Here is a 27,606-nt window from a genome sequence, read left to right on the forward strand (position 1 = left end):
AATAAAAGATTACATAAAAATAGAAATTTTCATTAAGGAGAAATGAGATTGCAGCCAGGAACTACTGATTAGTATTTATGGAGCTCCTTTTGTAATGGACACTTAAATTTATTTAAGACCATGCTCACACAAAACAAATATACAATCAAAAAAGTCTCTAACTTTGAAGATGACAGGTAAAACACAAACTCCTATAACCATAAACACAAGTTAAGTATTAGTAAAAGAAAAATACATAAAGAAACCCACACAGACATAAATAAAGGTTATAGAACAATTTGAAGTGTTCAGACTAGAGTTAGACAAACTGAGTTCCATTTACAATGGAGCCAACTTGAAGTTCTAGAAGACATTTGATCTTTTTAAACATTTATAAGTCTATCTTCTGTAAAAATTTATCCATAACTGAAATTAATGAAAACAGATTATTCTCTTTCTGTTTAACTCAATATTCTGAGAGAAGTTAAATTATTTAATTATAAAATGTGATAAAAATTTTTAAAGATCCTCATTGCAAACAAAGAAGGTTAGTTAGTATAGGTCTTTACATTTTAGAATAGGTCATGTTACACTTAACTACCTTTCAATTATTAAGAGCAAAATGTTTCCTTATCAATACAAATATACATATCTACAATTACAAATTATATTTAAAGTTACTATCTGCACTTCCAGATTTAAAGTTTTTATAAAATCAAAAATATTTTCCTTGATTTTGAGCTTAAAAAGAGTGTATTAGATATCAAACATATAGGCCAATAGGAAATTCAAGCAAAACATCACTGTGAACATTTTGGTATGATCAGGTTCTCATTAAAATTCCTGAAACTCAATTTTTTCAATGAACTCAGTGTTGATGAGGCTCTTAGTGTGTGACAAACCAAACTCACTAGAAAGTGATGTCATATCCATTACCATGAGTAATTTTTTTTTTCAGTATAAAAATACCAAGAAGAATGTACTGGCACTGACATAGTACTGATAAATATGGAACCCAATAAAGGGCAACTGAAAAGTCCAGAAATCATTTCACCCACACTATAAAAAACCATGACGAACCCTTGATGACTTACACTATGGACTATAAAAATCACGAGTCCTAAATAGTTTTCTTTTCCCTACATGATGCTTGACACAAAACTTCACATTACCTAATTTCTCTTTTTCTAGAAAGAAGGACACTATCCTCATGATAAAAATAACCTGAAGAGAAAAAAAAATTAATGCATAAATAGAAGTAAATACAATTCTAGGCCTTCATCACCTTTAGGCGTGGGCACTTCTCTGATCTCCTAAGACACATTTATTACTTCTCCAAAATAGGTTGCTTCTACAGATAGCCAAATAAACCAACCACCCAAGGATCTTCTGACCAGGTTTATTCTAAGAGTCTAAGTGTCAAATTCTAAGGGGCATCCAAAGTGACCTCTATAAACTGAAGACATTAAAAACAAACAAAAGGGGTGCCTGGGTGGCTCAGTGAGCTCAGGTCATGATCCCAGGGTTCTGAGATCGAGCCCTGCATCGGGCTCTCTGCTCAGCAGGGAGCCTGCTTCCTCCTCTCTTTCTGCCTGCCTCTCTGCCTACTTGTGATCTCTGTCAAATAAATAAATAAAATCTTTAAAAAAAAAAATAAAAAATAAAAACAAACAAACCAACCAAAAAACACTGTAAGAAACATATGTAAGCAACAATCATCTCTCAAAAGGCTTTACCACACAGGTAGGTTTATGTGCATCCAGTGTAAGACGTGATTATTTGAACTGTTACACACTAAACAACTGAAGCCTAAACTGGACAGTGTCTTCTCACAAACACCAAAGATACTCAAATTAAAATAAATGAATAAATATATAAATACTGAGTTAAATCACCCAGAAAGAAAAGAACCATACACAATGAGTAAGTAATTTTAAAGTACCAACATTAATTTACTAGATGTCACTAACAGGTTAATAGTTGTGTGTAACTATTTAAGTCACACAATGCTATCACTGCCTATAGGTTATAATTAAAATAGCCTGGTAGCAGAAAACTAAAAAGTTGGTATGCAACTATCACTTACATAAGCTGCCTCAAACAGATGCCATAATTGTCATCTTCATGCTATTCAAAGGCTTTCTAACAGTGAACCTTAACGTAACCTGACAATCATACAAAAACTTGCCAAAGAAAAGATTTCAAAGTAGCTATACTATAGTACACAAGATGAGCAAAGAAATCAAAACTTATTAAATTCTTTAATATCATTAAATTGTAGTTGATAGTCATTATCTTCACTTCTGTTTAGGTATATATTTTTTAGATGACAAATCCCAAAATGAAAAGGAAATACAATTTTCTCCTTGGGAGCAGTTATTATTAATCACCAATAAAAGAGAATTTTTCAGTAAACACAATAGTAAGCAAAATACCATATTCAAAGAAAAATCACAAAACAAAACAATAAAAATTAATCTGCTATCTCGAAGGTTTATACAATACTACAAGGAAAAAAATCTATTTTCTTTACAAAATAATGTTCCTTTGAAGTAAATTCTTTCATCTGTATTCACACAAAGTAGGCAATTGCCAAAATAATAAAGCCCCTGTGGGGTTATTTTATTCACTTCATTTGCCAAAATCAAGGTAAATCACAGCAGTTTTTTTACAATAAAGCAAAATTTCTGTTCTACTTTTTAAAGAATATTCTACACACTGGCAAAAATCTGCATAGATTAAACCTAAAAACAACCTGAAGAATGATTTTTTTTAGCAGTTCTTCTAGGAAATCCCTACTCTGTAACCTAGAAGATAAGTATCACATAAGTTCAAAGAGCAGCCAGCAGGTGCCTAAGTATTTCTTCTTCAGCATCAATGCCCCTGAAAGATGATTCACAGTGTGTTATGACCTCTATAGAGTTCTTCACTTGCCGTTTTTCCAATACTTCTCCACCATACCTATTTAGTCTTCTGACCTCTAGACCAAAGTTCTAACATGGTATAACCACTCTGATACCTTTTAATTAATGACTAAATACATTTTAAGATCTTTTTCTTTCCTCCATGCAAAACAGAATTTAAAGTACTATAAAACAATGTTTAGGGGCACCTGGGTGGCTCAGTGGGTTAAGCCTCTGCCTTCGGCTCAGGTCATGATCCCAGGTCTTGGGATGGAGCCCCACATCAGACTCCCTGCTGGGCAGGGACCCTGCTTCTCCCTCTCCTTCCCCCCACTTGTTTTCTCTCTCTCTGTCAAACAAATAAGTAAAATCTTTGAAAAAAAAAAAAAAAGAAAGAAAGAAACCAGCAAGACTAGCTTCCCATTGTGCTTTAGAAAATTTCCCTTTCTCTGGATTAATTTTATATAAAAATTCATTCTGGAACTTAAAAACTTCCAAAAAAGAGCTAAAGATCCACTGCTGTAATTTTATTTAAAAGGAACATTCTATAAACAATGAAAAATAACACAAAGTTACAAAGTACATGAAAGGGTGGAAAAAATATTTGCAAGAATGGAAAATCTCCATTACACATATAGCAGTGAAAGGATTAAAGAATTCCAGTAAATCAATGAGAAAAAGACAAGCAAACTTATTAAGAAATGACAAAGGAAATGCAAGGCAAGTAACAACATAAAATGCAAGTGGCCACAAGATACCAAACTTCACTCATAATAACATGAACGCATATTTTAATCAAGTGATAATTTCCAAAAGATTGAAAGAAAATTTACTAATATGCAGTTATCAAGTATTTTGTATACTGTTGGTAAGAATATCAACAAGTACAGTCTTTTTGAAGATCTTTCTGGCAATTCTGTCTCTTTAAAACTTAAAATGTACTTATCTTTAGATTCAGCAATTTCACTTCTAAGAATCTATCCCACAGAAATTATTACATGATTATATATGACACATACCTGTTAGTACTATATACAAGTGAAAAACTTGAAGAAAAATAAAGACATCACGGTTGAACCATTCTATAGCTAACTATATAACATTAAAAAGAATAATATATACCAATTGTACTCACATGAAAAGAATCTCAATATTAACAGATTAACATATGAGTGAAATGAAGCAAGTACAGGAGGGAAAGTCCCATGGTATTTATCGCATTTATTTAGGGACAGAGACAGAGAGCAAGAGCATATGCATATGTGATATGTGTTCATGTATGTACAAGGAAGCCTGCACAAAAGGTCCCCTGGCGAAGGGGCTCTCACTGGTCAAATTTGGACAATTTAGGTATTAGAGTAATCAGATAATAAGTGATAATATCTGAGAGCACAATAACAACCGAAAAGAAACAAAAGAGAAAAGTTCTCTATAAAATAAATGCTGCCTATTAATGTAGAGAAATGACAGAATTAAAAATCCCCATCTTGCAACTACATATATAATGGATTCTGACAGAAACCCTAATACCACTATGCAAAAGGCTATTAGGAAACAGGATATTAACAATGTCTCAAAGTTACTACCTCAGAGATTACTTGTTACTTCCCAAAAGAAAAATAAATGGCTTTAAAATGGAGAGTTCTAGGTTGTCGGAGGCAGGCCCCTGGCCAGGGCAGCCTCCGCCATTAAAAGATGGCGCCTGGCTAGTTGCCAGGGTAGGATTGCCTCGGGAGACTAAGCGGAACGCCCAAAGAGGAAGTAAACAGCATTGGTTGCTAGCGAAGTTGTTCGTTTAGGTGCACAGCCTGATTCGCTCCCTCCTGTACCCTGCTCGCTGATTGGTCATGTAAGCGTATATATGTGGGTAGACTTGCGGAAATAAAGAGAGAGAAGATAAACCTGAACTGGGGCTTCTTGTCGTCCTTGCGGGTCGAGGGCAATACTAGGTGATACTATCTTAACTACCACGAAAAATTAAATAAACTGGCATCGTACTTTTTTTGATGTAGTATAATGAGAGGTAAACATTGACATAGTACTTTTGCCAAAAAATATTTAAACTGAGTCTAGTTATGAGGAAAAAAAAAACAGACAAATCTAGATCGAGGGAAATTCTACAAGTTATTCTAAAACCTGGCTTACATTCTTCCACACATGGTCATGAATGACATAAAAAAGGCAGAAAATTTGTTTTAGGTTCAAGGAGACTAAGACACAAAAAGCAACGCATAATATGTGAGTGGATCCTGGACTGGGATCAGGGCAATACCACTGTGATAACAGAGGTATAGAGGTCACAAGAACAATTTGCACAAGGGCACCTGTGTGGCTCAGCCAGTTAAGTAAACAAGTCTTGATTTTGCCTGAGGTCATGATTGCAGGGTTGTGAGAAAAAGCCCCACCCCACTCAGCAGCTGCTTGAGAGTCTCTCTCCTCTCCCTCTCCTTCTACCCCTCCCCCCATGCACCTGCACTCTCCCCCCCCCAATAAAATCTTTAAAAAAAAAAAACGAAGTTTTCATATTACCAGACATTAATTTTTTTTTAATGTGTTTGTGTATCTGTATGCACACGAGAAAGCAAGACAAGTCTGGAAGAATATACACAAAGTTTAAAGTATGTTTATCTCTAGGTGATATGATCATGGAAGATGTTTTCCCTAGCTCATTTATACTGATACGTTCTACTATGAAAATGTATTCAAGAAATATGATAAAGTTAAATGAAAAGCACCTGTATGGAGGTTAAGAGAGTTGCAGAGAGGGACAGATGTGAATATAGACCAAACATGAACAGTAATTTCCTAAGCTACAAAGTAAAAAAAAAAAAAAAAGAAAGAAAGAAAGAAGCAGAATTCAGATGAAGGCCAGTAATTCATTGTTCTACTTTATGTACTTTCATATTTGCAACTTCTGTCTTTATATGCTACTTATATTTAATAGGAAATATTTTAATAAAAATGATTTTTCAAATACCCTAATAAGACAAGGCAATGGTAAACACTAATTTAACACCTATACATTTAAGTTATATTTGTGGAACATAAGGAATATGAGAAGAGGGAACAGTGTAAGTGAAAGCCCTCTAATACCGGAAAAGCAAGTCATTCAAATTGGCAGACTATGAAATCTAAAAGAATCCTGCTGTGAGTGTGAATTTTATTCTAAAAGGACAAAATGATTTTAAATAGGGGAATAATATGAACAGATGTGCATTTCAGAAAAATCAGCCCTGAAGACAGTAGGAGAACGGGAGCAAGAAGAGGTGCATCTGTTTAGAAGTTTACACCCTAGCTCCCATCTGCCTCAAGTCTCAACCTTCTATCAGCTTGAACCATCATTTTTTGTGTTCAGAGTTTCATTTTATCTCTTCTTGCCATGTTCCCAACCACTTCTCTAAGAAATAAAAAAGTCTAAACTTTTAAAAATTTTATTGTGAGTCTTACCTGCCTTATACCAGAAGGTATACTTTATTCTTCATTGTCCTGGCTCCTTGCCATGACCTGTATCTGTAGCTCCCTTAAGCTCTAGGATGACAGCCACCTACCCATTCCTTTTCCCTCTCAAATTTTACTTCCCTCTAAACACAATGTCTCCCAAAGGATGATCTCTAACCCCATCCCCCACAAAAAATCCCAATGTATCCTTTAAAACTGTAGATACTAGATCCCCACCCCAGACCTACTGAATCAGAATCTCTAGGAGTAGTACCCAAGAATCTGTTTTAAACAAGCACCTCAGGGGGTTCTTGTGTGGTGAGTCAGTTAAGCAACTGACTCTTGATTTCAGCTCAGGTCATGATCTGAGGGTCTTAAGATCAAGCCCAGCACTAGGCTCCTCACTGGCCAAGGAGTCTGCCTGAGATTCTCTCTCTCCCCTCCCTCTGTCCCCCACCTCACACATGCACACATATGTGTGCTCTCTCTCTCAAATAAATAAATCTTAAAAAAAAAAAAAAAAATCAAGTACCCGGGTAATTCTTTTCCACTATAAAATCTGAGACCACTGGAAGAAACATCAGACAATTAAAGAAATTATCTCTATTCTAAAAACCATTAATATTTATTTTGTATACCACCCAAATATCAGCCACAAACATGGCAGAAATAGAAACATTCAGGAGATTTAGACTCTGAATACATAAAAAACACAGGAATTTGCTAACAAGATATTCACAGATTCCAATCTTGGATAGGTACAGTGGCTTCAATCATTCAAGACTATACCTCTAAACAACTTATTATCCCTAATTCACATAGTTGGCAAAAAATGAGCTAAAGAAAACATCTCCCATGATCATACCACCTAGAGATAAACATACTTTAAACTTTGGTGTGTATTCTTCCAGACTTGTATTGCTTTCTCATGTACATACAAACATACAACAAAACTATTTGCTACTGATTATTTACCACAGAATAAAAAATCCATAAATTCATCAAGGTTTTACTTCACATTCTCTTTAAAAAAATAAATAAGATTATACCCATACAAAATATCTCTAAATTGTCTTATACCCAGGGATGTCTAGGTGGCTCAGCGGGTTAAAACCTCTGCCTTAGGCTCAGGTCATGATCCCAAGGTCCTGGAATCGAGCCCCACATCAGGCTCTCTCCTCGGCAGGGAGCCTGCTTCCTCCTCCCTCTCTGCCTGCTTCTCTGCCTACTTATGATCTCTGTCTGTCAAATAAATAATCTTTTAAAAAATTGTCTTACACCCATTTCTTTTTTTTTTCAAAAGATTTTATTTATTTATTTGACAGAGAGAAACACAGCGAGAGAGGGAACACAGAAGGGAGAGTGGGAGAGGAAGAAGCAGGCTCCTGAGGAGCAGGGAGCTTGATGTGGGGCTCGATCCTATGATCCTGGGATCATGACCTGAGTTGAAGGCAGACACTTAACAACTGACCTACCCAGGAGCCCATGTCTTACACCCATTTCTTTAAAAAAAAAAAAAAAAAAAAGTTTATGATTCTGTGCTGAAAAAATTTTTTTTTTAATTTTACTTATTTATTTGACAGAGAGAGAGAGAGAGAGATCACAAGTAGGTAGAGAGGCAGGCAGAGAGAGAGAGGGGGAAGCAGGCTCCCTGCTGAGCAGAGAGCCCAATGCAGGGCTTGATCCCAGGACCCTGAGATCATGACCTGAGCCGAAGGCAGAGGCTTTAACCCACTGAGTCACCCAGGTGCCCCTGAAAATACTTTTTACAAGAGTTATATTTTGTTTCCACAAATACAAAGTAATCTCTGCTTCAATAAGCTCATTTAATTTTTTTGTTTCAATTCAATTAGTCATCATTAGTTTCAGATGAAAAGTTAAATAATTCATCAGTTGCATATAACACCCAATGCTCATCACATCACATGCCATCACTCAGGGCACCTGGGTGGTTCAGTGGGTTAATTAAGCAGGCAGAGAGGCAAGCAGAGAGGCTTCCCTGTCTCTGCCTGCCTGCCACTCTTCCTACTTGTGATCTCTGTCAAATAAATAAATAAATCTTAAAATAAATAAATAAATAAATGCCAATCACCCAATTACCCCATCTCCCTATCTATTTCCCTTCCAGCAACCCTCAGTTTGTTTCCTAGAGTTAAGAGTCTCTCATGGTTTGTCTCCCTCTCTGATTACTTTCAATTTAGTTTTCCCTCCCTTCCCCTATGATCCTCTTCACTGCTTATATTGCACACAAGTGAAACCATATAACTGTCTTTCTCTGACTAGCTTAAAGGTTTATTTCACTCAGCATAATATCCTCCAGTTGCTCAATAACCTTATTTTAATGAACAGTAAAATAACACCAAAAAGTAAAGACATAAAAGGAGCCTTGAAAAAGTGATTTCTAAATGCAAAGAAAAGGTTGCATTAACAGACCACAAATGAATTTAATAGTATAAAATGTAGTACAAATCATAAACACCTTAAAATTTCTCAGAACTAAAAACCAGTAAGCTAAATACAATGTATTCAGAAATATATATTTTAGTGCAAGGATTAGCAACCTACTGTTTGCCTATCAAAATGTTAGCTAGGATGCAACAGAAAGTTACTCAAATGAAAGGGCTGAACACTACCAGCAGAAAAGGAGGAGGAGAAGGGACAAAGGCAGGGAAGGAGTGTGTTTATTTTGCAGAACGGACAGTTCCAGCCAAGGAGACACCCAACTAGGTGTCTCCCTGATAGGAGTGTCTTGTCAGGTGTGTCTCACCTGACAGCTTCCTAGGAGAGCCAGTTTGAGCTAGGTTGGAGCTGAGGACCTGCACAAAAGCCCCCTGAATTATAAAGTTATCCTTAGCTCATTAGAATACTAAAATCTTCTCCAACGGGTAGAGAGGCTTCTGCCATTTTTTGAACATATGATGTATCCAAGAGCATCTTGACATATTAAGCATACATAACTGTACCAGAAGTACCTATATGAGTTCCCTGACCCCACCCCCAATACACTGAATAAAGTTACCTGTACTAACCCCATGGGAGATAGTACTATAAGAGCTATCTCCCTTTCCCTTACTTGTAACAAGAAAAAAATTCTGTTTTCAAACAGGGGTTGTGCTCAGTTTGATATATCAATGAATGCCTTGAAATCAGTTACAAAAACGGAACATGCAACTGACTCACAAACCACCTAGATTTACCAATAAGGTATGATGCATTCAATACACCCACAGCACAGAATCTATAACTCACTTATAAAACATTATTCTTTGTTTTTATTTTACATGATTTCTTCCCCTATTATATAAAAACAGCAGACACTTTATCTGGTATATCCTTCACTTTCCTAGCACCAAATCTTACATTTAAATGTTTACAGAATCAAGGTAACAAAAGAAATTCATTTAAATAGCAGTTAATGTTTACATCAACACCATAGAGAAACTTGTGCATCTCTCTTCAATCCTCTCTAGGTGGTAAAAAGAGCAACACTAGAGAGACAGAAATGCTGATGGGATCTATGACTCAAAGAAAGTAACAGGCAAGTCCCATGTGTGGGGGTGGGGCATTTAACACAAAAAAAGAACTTTCAATTATTTAGGTGGTTTATGCACATAATAGTAATTGCTATGGTCAACAGAAGGCAACTCTAAGAGGGACTCATGCATTAGAGCCCTTTGTCTCTTAGTCCTCAATTTAGAGAACTGTGGGATTCCCCAGTGATTCCATTAACACTTTCTCCAGCTTCATTAGACTCTGACTTTTAAGTTTCTACCTTTGTATCTCTGGGAACCTAATAAAGAATATCAATTGTGTTACTTGGACATACTGCTTATGGTAAAAAAGACCCCACTAGCAGACTGCATCTGAACTGAGAGTAACAATAAATGGGGATAGGTGGGGGAGAATGACACAGCCCAAAGATGGCTCCCAAATGACTGTGAGCTGCTTGCTGTAGGGACTACTACAAAGATTCACAAAAAGGAAGGCATGCTTTGATGAGGCTGCTTTGGTGGCAAGCTGTGATTTTGTTCTTCTATCCTTCTGAATGAACTGGTGCTAAATGTGCCCAATGATAATCCTGAAAATCTTTTAAGTTCAGCTACCCTGGTAAGCATTGCAGGGCTACCTCTTTGTATTATCAATGGAGCTAATGTTTTAATATGTATATGAAACATCTTGGATCTTCTCAAAACATAGATTCTGATTCAGAAGGACATGGTCTGTGATTCAGTATTTCTGACAAGCTCCCAGGTTATATAGATGCTACTACTTAATGCTGTGGATCCATGGACCCTACTCTGAGTAGTAACACTTAAAAAAAAAAAATTACTGAAATAGGTAAGAGTGACATTTTAATTTAAATACTATGAGCTCTGGGGGCACCTGGGTAGTGCAGTCAGCTGAGCCTCCAACTCTTGGTTTTGGCTTGGGTCTTGTGATCTGAGTCCTGAGATGGAGCCTCTGGCGCCTTACATCAGGCTCCGCAATCAATCCAGAGTTAGCTTGGGACCCTCTCTCCCTCTCCCACACCCCCTTCTGCTCATGTGCATGCATGCTCACTCACCCAAAACAGATGGATAAATCCTTTAAAAATAAGTAAATACTATGAGTTGTGGAACATTTTTTAAAACTTATTTATCTACTTACCACTTAAGATGCAGCAAGAGTTCAGTTATATAGGGATAAAGACCTTAAAAATTATAATAATTAAGCAGTCATGAAAGCTCTGATTGGGACAGTGAAGAACTGACACTTCTAAAAAGCTGCTGACCCCATTTTAGAGGGAAAAAAAAAGAAAACTAAAAATTAAAGAGGACTAAGAAAATGGTACACCTCGAAAAAGACAGAAGAACAAAAAAATCTAAATTATTTGGACCAAGTCACATGTCACTGCTTATTTTTTCAAACCAAGCTTTAATTAACATGGGCTTGCAACTATGTGATAACCCACAAAGGGACCAAAAAATATATATACTGATCAGTCTGCACATTGCTATGCTAAGAATTACCATCATTACTCTTCCCCAGAGGAGAAAATCAACCATCTAACTAATGAATATTAAGCAGGGTTTTTTTGTTTTGTTTTGTTTTTACTTTTGTTTTTCTATTAGTAGACTCAACTGATCTAAAGCTAATGGAAGATGAAAAATTCTTCATAGATCTATTAATCAATATAATTTCTTGCTGCTACTACCCAAGTATTGTCCAAAAAAACTTAAATAGAGAGTCAGGAGTATTTCCATACCAAAACTACCCCTTCTCAAACATATTACTCAGTGATATCTGGTAAAACAATCTTTTTAGAATAGCCAGATAAAAATAACCTACAGGAAATTAAGTTAAAAAGGAAAAATGTATTTATGTAATGCATTTATGAAAAATACATTAATGTTTATTAACACTTCAGGTGCTTGGGGTGGCTCAGTCTGTTAAGTGTCTGCCTTCAGCTTAGGTCATGATCTCGGGGTCCTGGGATGGAGCCAGAGTCAGGCTCCCTGCTCAGCAGGGAGTCTGCTTCTCCCTCTCCCTTTGCCCCTCCTCCCCACTAGTACACAGAAGCACACAGTGGCTTGAGGTCTCAAATAAGTAAAATCTTTAAAAAAAAAAAAAAAAAAACACTTCTCCCCAAAACACAACAGATATTAAAACTCACCAAAACTAGGAATTTTTCAAGCTACTAGTTCTAACTCTACTAAGAAACCAAGAAAAAAGAGAATTATATAATCACAATTACACAACAGAAACTCCAAGATTAACAAAAGAAATGGGATATTATGCTAGAGGGGAAAAGCTGTAACATATTTTTTTTAAAAACTCTCAAGATTTATGTTTTACTTTTGATTTATACTTCTGCACTTTAAATTTATCTGAAGTTCACAGAATTCACAATACTACCAACAAAGCAATTATACCACAACATAAAGATTTATCTAAAGATGTAGAAAACTGTTCTATTTCACCACCTAGGTTTCCTTATTTATTCATTCCACATATTTGCTGCCTCTCAAAAAACTTACAAAGCTTCACACTCAAGAACATTAATTTTCCTTTCCTGTCTTCCCTTTTTCCTTCTCCCATAACAGAAATTCTAATGAGTCAGTCTTCGAAGAAAAACGAGCAATCATTAGCAAATGCTCAAAAACATTCGGAACTTAAACTGCCATTAGAGCCAGTTAAATGAATTATACAAGAAAATATGATACACGACTTTACAGACACAACTTGGTTCTGACTTAAGTGGAATTACCACTCAGCTTGATCATCTTATTTGTCTACCTTGACTCAGAAAGACTTTCTGGCTGTTTCTAAAAAATCAGAGCTACCTTAGAAATAAGGTAGATTTGCCATTACTGAGGCTATTCACCTGAAGCATAGGTCCCATTATGAATCTTAAATAGCTCTACACATGTTAAGGATACTAACAGGGTACCCTTCCAGAAATCGACATTTGTGTGAACAATGAATCTTCTGGGAGAGAACTCGTACTAAGAATCCAAGGTGCACAAGCCTGAATCAAAGACAACAGAACCCAAGAAGAAGGTTCACTCTGAATTGTACATGGCACTTGTTCCTGGTGGACTCAGGGCTGAGTTTTAAAGGCAGGCATTTAGAAAAGTAATTCCTTTACTACTAAAGCTGTGAGACCACAACGCCTCAGCAGCCTGAGCACCAACACCAAGAGACGACATCCTCAAAATAGATAGGGAATTCTACATTCAAGTACCTTCAGAGAAAATGTAACTGACAAAAATGAGTAAGTGGTTTGGGAAAGGACAGTGGTAAAAAAGAAACTGTAGGCTTTACCAGCAGGGGGAAGCCCTATTCAACTCTAGCAGAAGCCCTCAGGAAAAACTACTGTTGCCAGCACTTCAAGAGAAGTTTCAAATCCAAAATGTATAAAATAAAATCTCCCCGTTTTTAAATATTAGGAACCAATTCAGTTCCTTAAAACCACTGTGTTGGCCTTCAAAAACACATGCATGGTCAAAGCGATGACCTATGAAGTAGAGATAATGCTTTCAGCATGACAAGTCAACATTAATAGTTCTGCTCATGCCTGCAACACACACCAGCAATGACATTTATGGATATAAGCAGTGGTAACATATTTGTGATCAACAGTGGTGATGAATACAACACACACATCAGCAGCACAGCAGCTGCTTTTCATGTTTACCTCTTCTGCACCTGCTCTGAGGAATCTGAACCACGCCTAGAGAAAACAAAACAAAACAAAACAAAAATAAAACCACCCCAAACATATACACAACCATTTTGACTCGTCTATTTAATTCATTATCACTAATCACAAGTGGTCCTTTATAGCTGTTTGTTTGTATGTATGTTTTACACACACACACACACACACACACACACACACACACACACACACACATGCATACAGTGTTATGCCAATTATTTCCCTAATCCACTTCATTCTCCCAAATAACTATTTTATACCAACCTCTGTTCCCAAACCTCCCAACATCTATCTCCCCCATCACCACTCTGCTAATGACTTTCCTTCCCATTTCACCAGGAAAACAAGAAGCATTCAAAAATAAGTTGCACATGCTCTGACCACTACATCTAACAACCTACCTACATCTGTATTCATATATCCTTTCCCCTCTGCTTACTACGGCTACTCATATTTACTCAATCTCTTCACTTTATGCTGGATCCCATCCCCTCTAGTCTTGTATTCAAAGCCCTAGCTCCAGCAACTGCTTCCTTTTCTCTCCTTACATCAATTGTCCACTCTCTTTCCACTGATCACCCCCCATGTTAGTACTATACTAACATGCTATGTAATCTCTGTATCTGTGATAGGCAGCCTCTAAGATGGTCCCCAATGATCCCTGCTCCTCGTATTAATCTTCTTAGAATGTGCCCTCCTACATTTAAGTAGGATTGTTCTGTGTGAAGAATGTGCAGAAATTATAGTATATATTTCCAAATTAAGTTGTAAAACACAATAGCTCTCTCATATGACTGCTTCTAACCCTTTCTCTCTCTGATCACTCATTCTGAAGCCAGCTGTCCTGTCATGAGAACACCGAGGCCCACATGGTGAGGAACTCAGATCTCCAGCCAAGAGCCACCAAGTAACAGAAGCCTATCTATAACTACATAAACAAGCTGGGAAGCAGATCCTCCAGCTCCAGTGAAGTCTTGCAATGACTCTAGTTCAGGCTAACAGCTTTGCCTGGAGCTTCATGACAGACCCTAAGACAGAATCACCCAACTAACAGTTCCAGCAGATGCCTGACCATTAGAAACTGTGTGAAGTAAAAATGTTTGTTGTTTTAAACTGATACATTGTGGGATAGTTTGTTATACAGTAAAAGATAACTAAAAGCATCTAAAATAAGAAGAAAAAAACCCTTCCTCAACTCCACATCCCTGTAGCTAAGGCCCCATCTTGCTGCCTCCGTTTATATAAAAATTCATTGTAGGGATTGCATTTAGTCACTATCTTCACTTTCCTTCTTCTATTCCTACCTGAACTCTCTTGAAATAAGAAATGACATTCATGTTACTAAGTTCAATGGTAAACTCTCCATTGTAATGGTGTTTTGTTCTGCTTGAGAATATTCATTTCGCTACAGCAAAACAAAATGAGACAGGTGAAATGTACATGTACAGATAAAAAGCAGGTATGTATTAAACATGGACAGAAAAAAAGACAAAGACCAAGAAACATTTAACATTCATGAAGCACCTAGTTACTACATATACAGAAGACACAGAAGAATCAGAATATACTAAATGTACATGAGACATGAAGAACACAATATTCATGAGGTCTCAGTATGGCCACCCATCAGTTATACCTATTCTGGCTCCATGTGTCCACAGCCCAAGAAACATAAAACCCATAACTATTCTGTAGGTTAACTGGAGAACTAAAGCATACTTGTCTCTGGATCTGTCCAAGAGTGTGTGTGCTTGGCCCAGGGTGGTGCCCATGTGGGCTCTGGTCCTCAGAACCATATTCCCAGCTGTGAAGGCTGAAAAGGCAGAGAGAGGTAGGACATACAATACAAACTCTGTGTACCCCAGGATTCAGGTGATCCTTCCACCAACTTGTACTCTATCATAAGCATGTTAACTAATTTCGTATTTTTCCCCTTGCTCTTTTCCATGTATTTTACATTTATTTAATAAACCATGTAATTAAAGCATCTTGTCCATGAACCTTTTTCCCTATAACTTTTGGGATGGCTTGCCTGGTAGTGTACTTGGGAGTCTACCGCTGCATTAGGATAAGTGGCCACATGACATAGGTCTTTATCTGACTCAAGAAACAAAATTTGACAGTTACTCACTTTCTCTGTTTGAAACATTTTCCTTACTTAGCCTCTCGGTCATTACTCCTGGTTCTCCTCCTGTCCCACTGGCAATATGATTCCCATCTCCTCTGAAGTGCTAGAACCACTTTACTACTCCCTAGATAGTATATCCAATTTCACAGCTTTATATAACATCTACAGGCTGATGAGTCCCAAATTTTTATCTCTAGTCCCAACATTTTACCTAAACTCCAGACAATTTAAAAAAACCAAAAGTTTACTATCTCAAAACGTTTTCCTCTCTTGCGTCATTGCAATGGTCTCTCTGAAATGATTTCCCTGATTCCCAACTTGGACCCACTTCAGTCTACTTCCAACCCAGAAATCAGAGTGATCCTTCCCAAACATAAATCCAATCATATTAATCTGCTGCCCAAAACTCATAGGTCTTACCACATCCGTCAGAATCAAATCTAAAATCTATGACCTGCAAAGCCTACCTGGCTTGCTCTCATCTTTACCCCCACCACTCACCAGCTTGCTCACTTAGTTCCTGCCATGACATAAACACTCAAACTGTGTTCCCACTTCAAGATCTTTACTACTCCTTCTTCTTAGGGAGCTCTTTCCCCAAAGAGTTGCATGACTTGCTTCCTAACATCCTTCAGGTCACTGCTCAATATCACTTTATTAGAGGGGATTTTCCTCTTCACCTTGCATAAATACAAACTTCCACCTGTCCACTCCTCCCTGCAAATCCATAGCATTTCCAGTACTCTTTGTCCTGCTTTATTTTTCTTCATAGTTCAGACTATCACCTGATATGTATGTATGTATATATATGTAAACATACATATATAAAATTATTCATAATTTATTTTATATGAATTATTTATTGTCTTATTTTTTTCATTGCCTGTCTTACTAGATATGAACCTCCATGAGGTCACCAATTACTATATTGTTTATTTTACTTTATTTTACTTTACTTGTCTAAAATCTACAGAATGCCTAGCATATAGAAAGTACTCAACAAATATTACTGAAAAGACTAAGTGAATGAGTAACAACAATAGGAGACATTTCCATTGTGAGCCTTAGCAGCAAGGAATGGCAGCTTTATATGAAGGCAAGAAGGTACTGGCTAAAGAATCATAGGCCCTGCAAGTCCCATAAGCCCAGCAGACTCCAAGAATTATTGAGAGAAGGGCTGTAATACCAAAAGAGCAGGTAAGGACAAGGCCATAGAAAAACTCTTCTGTGGTAATCACGGCCCTGCAGGAAAAAATTAACTGACAGGAAGAAATAATTTTACCACAAAGAAACCTGGAAGATACCCTCTCAAGTGATAAAAGTAACATCACCAACGATGGGAAAAGTAAGTACTATATGCTTCTTAATATGACAAACTGAAAACACAACATAACTTCTACGGCATTTCTGCCAAAAGCATGTCACCTGAGGTGCGCCTGGGTGGCTCAGTGGGTTAAAGCCTCTGCCTTCGGCTCAGGTCATGATCCCGGGGTCCTGGGATTGAGCCCTGTGGCGGGTTCTCTGTTCAGCAGGGAGCCTGCTTCCCTTCCTCTCTCTCTCTGCCTGCCCCTCTGCCTACTTGTGATCTCTGCTGTCAAATAAATAAATAAACTCTTAAAAAAAAAAAAAAAAAGCGCATATCACCTGAATCTAACCATGAGAAAAAAAAAAAGATAAAATTAGTATTAAGGACATTCTGCAAATGAACTGGCCTGTATTCTTCAAAAACGTCAATGGCATGAAACACAAGGTCTCAAGAAACGTTCCAGATTAAAGGTAACCAAATAAGACATAATGACTGAATGTAATGCATAATCCTGGATTTTATTTTGCTAGAACAGACATTACAGGGATGATTGGTAAAACTGAACACAGTCAGTAGGTTAGACAGAATTCAATCAATGCTAAGTTCCTGACTTTGATAATTATATGATTATGTAAGAAAAAGCCCTTGTTAATACACACTGAGGTATTTAGTAGTAGAGGGGGATGCTATGTCTACAGTTTATTCTCATAGAGTTGAAAACAAAATTGTTCTATCAGAGAATATAAAACAGCAAAATGTTACCATACGGGAAATCTGAGTGAAGAGTATACGGAAATTCTTTGTAATACTCTTAAACGTTTCCTGTAAGTCAGAAATTATGTCAAAATGAAAAAAAAATTAAGTGAAAAATCAAGCAAAAAAAATAACAAAAAAGATTCAAAAATAGCTGGAAAAATATTTTCCATATATTATAGTAGCTTCTATTTCAGATTTTATTTATTTTTTTTTTTAAAGATTTTTATTTATTTATTTATTTGACAGAGATCACAATAGGCAGAGAGGCAGAGAGAGAGAGGAGGAAGCAGGCTCCCTGCTGAGCAGAGAGCCCGATGCGGGGCTCGATCCCAGGACCCTGGGATCATGACCTGAGCTGAAGGCAGAGGCTTTAACCCACTGAGCCACCCAGGCGCCCCTATTTCAGATTTTAAAAGATAATCTCTCCACACAAGTTTAAAATTAAAAATTATAACCGTGAAACAAAAACTATGTATCATTAGATTCAGAATATAATTTTTTAAAGAACATATTCTACCATACTAACATACTACATTTTTTCCTATATCTAAATTTCATTTAAAAACTAGAAACAAATGCCAGGAAGAAAACTATCATAACACCTTCAAAGAAATACTGTGATTTCCATGTAATAGTATTTCTATTTCAGTTATTTAAAAAACACATGTTAAATTAACATAATCCAAAAAATAATACCCATGAATACTTTGAGGATTCAATACGTCCTACTTCAATTGAAAAGCCACGAAGTACTACACAAAAACCTTAGAACAGTACAAATGCAAAAGAGCTGATTTTACTTATTTTAATGCAGTTTCAATTAGCTGTTTCAAAAAGGAGACAAAACAAAGCAAAATTACCTTCATGGACTGTAATGCCACAATTGTCACACTGAATTATTTCATCAGCATCCTCGCTATTATCTCCAAGACAAACACAGCAAATCAGAATGTGGTCCATTTTTTGAGAACTCCAGTTTTGACTCTTCTCAAGAATCAGCGAGTCCTAATATTAAAACATATCAGAAATCACATGATTAAATTAAAAAGACAATTTTAATAACTATAATTCTCAAAGTTATTTTATGCATTTCTAAAATTATGCTGCATTCTCCATTGTTTTAGTAATTTAGTTTGAAATTTAATAATTCCAAAACATTTGAAAAGTCTGTTTATCAAATGGCTCTCTAAGCACCCTTTAATTTTTTATTTTCCCTGCAAGTCCCATATTCCCCTCTTTAAAAAATGAAAGAGCAAGCTTGCAACTAACAACTCTTCATCTGCTTTACCATTCTAGATTAAAGACATGGTTCCTACACTTTGGAAGCTTATAATCCTGCCTTAAGGGAGACAAGACACACACATATCAAACAGGAAAAAATCAATCCAAGATAACATATAAGCAAATATGTATGGGATGGTATATTTACATACTGGCATAATTACAGACTCTATACTCTTTAACTGCTGAGGAATTCAGAAGTTTTAGAGTCATCAAACTACTGGATGATCGATTCAAGAGAGCGTAGATAGGCATATCTGTATATCAGGCACAGAAAGCCATCTAAAAAAGGATCCAGGTTGTCTAGTTGATAAAGCGTGAAGTACTCTATTAAGTTTGTGTCAAGAAATAACTAGTATAGGGACACCTGGGTGGCTCAGTTGGTTAAGCAGCTGCCTTCAGCTCAGGTCATGATCCCAGCATCCTGGAATCGAGTCCCACATCAGGCTCCTTGATTGGCAGGGATCCTGCTTCTCCCTCTGCCTCTGCCTGCCACTCTGTCTGCCTGTGCTCGCTCTAGCTCCAAATCTTAAAAAAAAAAAAAAAAAAAAAAAAGAAATAACTAGTATAGGGTGCCTGGGTGACTCAGTAGGTTGAGCGTCTGCCTTCAGTTCAGGCCATGATTCCAGGGAGAGCCTCTTTCTCCCTGTGCCTCGCCCTCTCATGAATAAATAAAATCTTAAAAAAAAATTAGTATAAACTGATAATAAGACACTGACTAATAATATAAAAGGAGAAACGAAGATATAATATAAAGATAAAATTTCAAGAAGGGAAAGAGGTTTGCTTTGTTTAATTTAAACTGCATTAAACTTTAATTTAAACTGATTTAAACTTTAAATGGTTAACAATGATTCTTATCAGATTGGACACTATACAAGATAGCACTTGAGTCTGTATTTTCATTTAAGAACCTAACCACTTTTTCTTATATTTTGTATTCTTTTAAACAGACTAGTATCTCTAGGTAACATTTAGGAGTCATCATTTCATAGCAATCTATAAATGACATTTGAATGACCCCTGAACATCCCATCAATAACATTTTTTTTCAATTCTGTGTTATACACCTAAACTTGCAGCTGATCTATAAAACAAACAGAAAAAATGCAAATCAGAAAAAAAAGCAAAGTCAAATAGGAGACAGCATTCATGCTCTAGAGAATCCTAATACTTTAAAATTGTATATTTAGGGTTTGTTTTGTTTTGTTTTTGTTTTTTTGCTCCTCTTTGTTATGAAACCATAGTGGTTTGGGGCTTTGGACATGAGTACCAAAAAAGGTAAAAACTTCCTAAGAAGAAAACTCATGTTTTATAGTACTTTGGTACATTGAACAAAACAAAAATCTACCCAAATGTTCACCCTACTGGCTATGCTTCAAATTTAAGAGCATTTGACTTAAAGTCTAATATTCTGCGTTTCATTCTCAGTTCTCATTTAATAACTCCTGAACCTCGAAGCTACAGTTTTCTCATCTGTAAAATGGGATGGCAAAAGTAATACCTACCTGCTGAGATTGTTGTGAAGATTAAGATAATTGTATGGTAAAAATGTTCCTGAGATATACTAGGTACTCAATAATTATGTTCATTTCCATTCCCCTTTCCTAATTCTTGTAGGTGGTTCAAGAAGAGGAATATGAACTGACCATTTATTATACTGAGGAATCTTCCTTGGAATCCCTCCAAAAGTTGTAACCCTCAATGAGTACTGCTATTTTAAATATCTTCCCATGGCAAGTCCAAAAAGACTTTTTTCCCAAAATACATCATCTAGGTTAAAAATCACAAACTAGAAAATAATCTAGCCAACAACCTGAGATTGATGATTGACAGGCTACTCGTGTAAAATGGGTTCTACCAATGCTTTTCTGGTGGAATTACAACTAATGAGCGTTTGAAAAAAGGTTTATCCATGTGGGGAACAAGTAAATTTCTATGGATCAGAAAAACAAGCATTAATAGGTAGCTGTAATTCCATTATTTTCCTGTTCTTCCATTTTCTTCAGAAAAAAATGTCTAGATTGTATATTTATACCAATTTCACTCTACACATACTATCATTTAGAGGCAGAGAAAACAAAATCAATTGGTATTTCTGGGAGACACATCATTTGAGATTCTTACCAGAAATGTAATGCAGAGAGAGAGAGAAATCGGGGGGAACTAGAGCCCTACCAAATGACTGACAGATAATGCTTCTAGTGGGAAAATCTTGGTAACACATTTTCTTTTTACCAAAGTTTTTACCAAAAAAAATATATATTATTTGAAAATTTGGTTTTCACATAAAAATAGATATTGGGAAAGTAGGTTTTGGATGGCACAAGAGTATCACTTATGAAAGAACTTTGATATTATATCATAATTTAATGGAATCCATGGCAATTAGAGGAATAAATGGGGCACTATAGTTGTAAGTCAATGACGACTTTCAATGAACTTACTCATTTTTTTCCCCTTGGGATTTAAAATTTACACCTAATGATAATATTGTCTAATGCGCTCCATGGGTTTAGTGCACATTTATTTATGTATTCTACAAAGATGATTATAAAACAGGATAAATTCTAAGTTTTATGTATGTTTAATTAAAGGGAACTCCTGAACACTTCATGCAAAATTAGAATTAAAAGAATCCTTATTGGGGTGCCTGGGTGGCTCAGTGGGTTGAGCCGCTGGCTTCGGCTCAGGTCATGATCTCAGGGTCCTGGGATCGAGCCCCGCATCGGGCTCTCTGGCCAGCAGGGAGCCTGCTTCCTCCTCTCTCTCTGCCTGCCTCTCTGCCTGCTTGTCATCTCTCTCTGTCAAATAAATAAATAAAATCTTTAAAAAAAAATAAAAAATAAAAAAAAATAAAAGAATCCTTATTGCTCTGAATATGAGAAAAAATTAGTACACCAAAGAGTTTGAGCAACAGGTCTTCCTCTAAGTTTTTTGTTTTTGTTTTTTCCTGTTTTTAAAGAAAGTTAAATTCTCAAGAATCGGAAGTAATCTTTGCACAGTATTTTGAACTCTTTTTATATATTAAAGCAATTGTTTTAAGGGCACCCGGCTTAAGCTGGTTAAGCATCTGCCTTCGGCTCAGGTAAATGATGCCAGGATCCTGGGATCAAGTCTCACAATGGGGATCCTACTTGGCAGGAAGTCTGCTTCTCCCTCTACCCCTCACTGCTGCTTGTGCGCACTCTCTCTCTCTCTCTCTCTCCCCCAATAAATAAATAAAATCTTTAAAAAAAAAAAAAAAAAAAAACAGTGCAGTTCTGGGGTGCCTAGATGGCTCAGTTGGTTAAGTATCTGCCTTCAGCTCAGGTCAATGATGCCAGGGTCCTGGGATCAAGTCCCACATCGGGGTCCCTGCTTGGCAAGAAATCTGCTCCTCCCTCTATTCCTCTCCGCTGCCTGTGCACGCGCTCTCTCTCTCTCTCTCCAATAAATAAATAAAATCTTAAAAAAAAAAAATGCAGTTCTGGGGTACCTGGGTAGCTTAGTCAGTTAAGCATCTGCCCTTGTCTCAGGTCATGATCCCAGAGTCTTGGGATCTAGCCCTGAATCAGGCTTCCTGCTCAGCAGGGAGTTTGCTTCTCTTTCTCTCTCTCTCTTTCCCTCTGCCCCTCCCCACTGCTCATTCTGTCTCTCTCTAGTTAAATAAACAAAATCTTAAAAAAAAAAAAAAAAGTTGTTTTATTTTGAAATGTGTAAAAAGCAAGTGATATTTAATAAGTCAGAAACCACAAACAGAAGTAGCTATTTATAAACTTTGGCAAAAATTTAAATTACCAAAAATTGGATGACAATTGCCATTTCTTCACATCCATTTAACATCTTATAATCCATTTAACACAAGGGAGTCTTTTATGAAAAGAAACCAAAAAACTTCCACCTGAAAATTTCTATTGATATACTCTTCTGTCAAATATTAATCCTCAATCAAAACTCTAGTTTCAAGGTCCTGAAAATGCAAACCATTCTCTGAAAATGCTACACCACCCATCCCCAAAAGATTTACTTCAGAAAACCAAAAAGCAATATAACATCAATTAATCTCAAAAGCATCAAGATAAAAGTTTGAAAATGGCATGTAACCATACTTCAAGGTGATTGTTCAGACCTCACTAAATTCAAAAAATGTCATAATTCTATAGGCCAAGGGAAGTCCCCATATGTAGAAAATGTAGGTTTATCAAATGTTCAATTATAGAACAGAAGTTCTCAAGGTGTGGTCTGTGGGACTCTGCTTCATAGGGTCCACAAGTTAAGGCTATTTTCATAATAATAGTAAGGTTGTTTTTGCCTTTTTCACTCTCTCTCACAGGTGTATGATGTAGTCTTCCAGAACTAGACAACAGGGAATAGGGTCATCAATCTGACCACTTGTGTGCTTCTTTATGTTTTAATCTTTAAAATTCCTGAGTTTTAATTTGAAAGTAACAAAAGCTATACCTACATATATACAATTAGGGTTCTCAGTAATTTTTTTTTTTTGAGTGTAAAGTATCCCGAGACAAAAAAGTTTACAAACTACTGCTCTACAGTATTTTCAAGGCCTATAGCATAGGAATGTTAAGTCCATTAAGAATCAATAAAAGGCCCCCCACTCAAAAAAAAAATCAAATTCCCTAAAAAATTCTAAAATTATTGAAGTTTCTGTCCAACATCATTTCTCTACAAGAGCACCTGACGTAACAGCCAAGAAAATCTGCTGTTTATAAACTAAATACAATTCAATTACGTATTTCTAAAACCACACTTTCAGCTAGTTCTACTACAAAGCAGTATTTGAAAACATAAAGTAGAGAAAAATAAAATTTCAAATATAATCAAATATATTTGTATTAACTAACAGATAATTGATACTTTGATGCCAAAATATCATTACCTAAAATAACCAGAAAGATTAAGATACAAACAATGGCCATAAGGAACAAGAATTACCTTTAGTCGTCTTTACAAAATCAAGAGCATATAAAGAGGAAATTTAGAAATGTAAGAAAAAAATAATAATCTTGATTAATTTTTATTAAAATTTGTTAGCTGATTTGAGTGATAAATAGAAGAACCATCAAAAATTACTAGTGTTGGGACCCTGGGTGGCTCAGTTAGTTAAGCAGCTGCCTTCAGCTCAGGTCATGATCCCAGTGTCCTGGGATCGAGTCCCACATCGGGCTCCTTGCTCGGCAGGGCGCCTGCTTCTCCCTCTGCCTTTGCCTGCCATTCTGTCTGCCTGTGCTCGCTCTCTCCCCCTCTCTCTCTCTCTGATAAATAAATAAAATCTTTAAAAAAAAAAAAAATTAAAAAAAAAATTACTAGTGTTGGGGCGCCTGGGTGGCTCAGTGGGTTAAAGCCTCTGCCTTCGGCTCAGGTCATGACCCCAAGGTCCCCGGATCAAGCCCCACTTCCGGCTCTCTGCTCAGCAGGGAGCCTGCTTCCCCTTCTCTCTGCCTGCCTCTCTGCCTCTGTCTGTCAAATAAATTTAAAAAAAAAAAAAATTACTAGTGTTGGGGAAAAACAGTTACCAAGATTTCAAATAGACTATTATTGAGTTAAATTAACTTCTATCAGTTCTTCTGTATTTCGGCATAGGGTAAAACAAAAGGAAAATTAACAGAAATTAACACAACAGAAATGAGTTTAGCTACTATAAGAATAAAGTTCTTGACAACTTCATCAAGGCACATTTCCAATAAATGCTCTGCAATCACATTCCTTTAGGACTTAATCTAAATATATGAAGTCCCATTATTTACTAAAGTCTCTCCTGGTAGGAAAAAAAAAAAAAAAACCTAGACAGCACATGTGGCCTTCTAATGAATCATAAAGGACAGTCTACAACCTCCTAAGCAACACTACATATTACAGATTATTAATAAATGGATAAGGTATACATTTTACCTGTCAAATTTCTAAACATCTGCAGGTATTCCCCACACCATCACATAAAATCTAACTCTATCTTTATCATTAGCCAGCCTACTTTTGTGAATGTCAGGCTAATAAAAATAAAAGTAATGCTACCGAAGGTAAACTTATTCAGTAGATATAGACTATTAAATACTATAAAATGAACTGGATACAAGCCTACATCAAACATGAACAACTGAATTTTCCATATTTCTAGTTCCCTAAATTGGCACTGGGAATATGGAACTGTTTGTGCTACAGCATTATAAATACTATATTATATTCCAAATGACAACTTCCCATTACTTAAAGGTAAGAATTAGGATAGATAGCACTGGAAGCAGACAACATTCTTCATATGAAAGCGGATAACCTAGAAGTTAACCAGTGTTTATAATTAAAATATAACATGTTTCATCACTACTGACATATACGCCCCTCATAGCCTGTTACTTACTATTTTGGCAAGAAAAAAATCACCCAGTTTTTAAATAAAACTTACTTAAAATAGGTAATCACTGCTAGGTAAAACTTGTAAAGTAGAAAAAAATGTAAAAGAATAAAGAATAGAAGGAAAATCTTTCTACCAGTTTAACCTTTTTCAATGATATGAGAAAACAAAAAATAAGTGCTTGCTAAAGAACTGAATTTTTGTGACAACAAATACACTAACAGAAATGACAAACTTAATTATTATAGTTCTACATGTTGATGTAACAGGTACATCTACATGTAAGATGACAACTCAATCTTGCTTTTGAAGAAAAACATACACATAAACACACAGACAAAGAGACACAAATGTGTTTGACTGAAGAATCTTGAATGTTGCATCTTGGGCCCAAAGGATAAACCTAACTTTCGGTAGTAGAACTTCAAGTGGAAGAACTGAATCATTACTGTAGTTTTAAGACAGAAATGTTTGTTTTATGATACGAGTGTTTGGTTTTTTTCTTTTTCATTTCTTTGTAGAGAGAACTTATTCACTAAATATATGCAAACATATAGTTCTTATTTACTCCCATACATCTAAAGCAAAGACTTGGTAACTATTCAGATGATGAGTGCTATGACTGGTAAAGGAATTAACCTTAAAATTAATCACTAAAAGTCTGAGGCAATCATTAAGCTGTTTGTTGTCCTGTTCTAAAATATTCTAGGAGTCTAAATTTTCATGTGGATAGGACATAGCTAAGTTGAAATAAAGGTGACCTTTGTTTTCATACTCCAGTCAGCACCATTCAGTAGTCCTATGAAGAATGGAGTGAGAGGACAGGAAAGGGAAAGGAAAACTACCATATCCCTAGTTTATGGATATAAAAATATTTCTCTAACTATAAAGACTGTGAGCTCCTTGAGGCCGGTGATTGTGAGCTCCTTGAGGACGGTGACAAACAGGAGATACTCAATAAAGGCTGGTTGACCAAATGAATAAATGCTACAGTTAGGGCGCTCATTCACTCCCACAGCTGTCTATCAATAGGATTTCAAGGAAGCTACTTAATGTAACGAGTAGAATGGTTTAGAGAAGAATTCCCTTTTCCCCAGACAGACAGAGATCATAAAAATTGGGTTGATCTACCTCATTACTCTTGCTTTGAGATAGTGTCAGGCTATCATTGGTCAGTTCCTCATCATCAGCACTGTTTCTGCTAAGAACTTTACTCTTCTTCTTCTTGCAACCCCCTTCACTGGCAGGGCTACTATGATCTTCATCATTGCCTTCATCATTCTCATCCTCGTCACTCACACTTCCCTCATCTTCATCATCTTCATTGTCTCCATCACTTCCTTCTTTCTGAGATGCAGATCTCCCCTTTCTCTTTACTACAGTAGGTCGCCAATCATTGTCATCTTCGCTGTCATAGTCATCCATATCATTCAGCTCTTCCATGGAAACAAAATCCAAAAGTGGTCGATTTCGACGAAGGTTCCACTTTTTTGGCTCACTGACTTGCTCCTCTGTAGTGGTTGCTGCAGTGGGGACTGAAGGAGATGTGTTAACAGCAGGACTTGTGGCTGGTGCGGTGGCAGCAGCAGAAGCAGCCACATTATCAGATACTGTTGCTTTTTCTTTATCCTCTCTCTCCTTCTCTTTCTCCTTTTCTTTCTCCTTCTCTTTTTCCTTTTCTTTCTCTTTCTCCTTTTTCTTTCTAGGTCTTTCTCCATTTTCTTCCTCTTCCTTCTTTTCCATTTTAATTAACTGTTTTTCTGATGACAGTATTTCTTCCTCTGCAGAATTTTTAAGTTGTTCCTCTTTTACTTTAATATCTTCATTCAGTTCTTCTTCTAAAATATTTTCTTCAGAATCACTACAGGAACCTTCTCCACTGTCCTTTGAAGGATCTTCACTTCCATTACCACTCCCTTCAGAATCTGTTGAAAATATGAGAAAAAAAAACCACACATATGTATATACATACACACACACACACACAACGCTGACACAAATGAAACCACCAAAATTTGTGAGTAACTTGCAAAACAATATAAACAAATTTAAGTCAAAGAATGATAGACATTCCCAACCTGATTAAATAATAAATCAATGAAGTTGGTATAATGGTTCTAATTCAATATAGCACTAATGAAGATGAATATATGTAACTCTAAATTAAAATGTTTTTAAAAAAGGAACACTATTTTGTGTTATATAGCTCATGCTATACGTGGTACCCTAGAAGCATTTTTTTTTCCTACAGGTAAAGGTGCT

At 36.2% G+C, this 27,606-nt stretch overlaps 1 protein-coding gene across 10 annotated transcripts in view; it reads right to left on the minus strand.

The window, feature by feature from the left end:
• Positions 1-27,606, minus strand: part of PHF14 (PHD finger protein 14) — a 170,767-nt gene that overhangs the window by 133,800 nt on the left and 9,361 nt on the right. For all 10 annotated transcript variants that reach the window (XM_032303977.1, XM_032303975.1, XM_032303974.1 and 7 more), the window contains exons 3-4: positions 26,476-27,269; positions 18,572-18,716 (exon numbers count right to left, since the gene is read on the minus strand). In XM_032303977.1, the coding sequence (XP_032159868.1) occupies positions 18,572-18,716; positions 26,476-27,269 (939 nt within the window). The remainder of the gene's footprint in view (positions 1-18,571; positions 18,717-26,475; positions 27,270-27,606) is intronic.

The sequence above is a fragment of the Mustela erminea genome, chromosome 11, assembly GCF_009829155.1.
Source record: "Mustela erminea isolate mMusErm1 chromosome 11, mMusErm1.Pri, whole genome shotgun sequence".
NCBI lineage: Eukaryota > Metazoa > Chordata > Mammalia > Carnivora > Mustelidae > Mustela > Mustela erminea.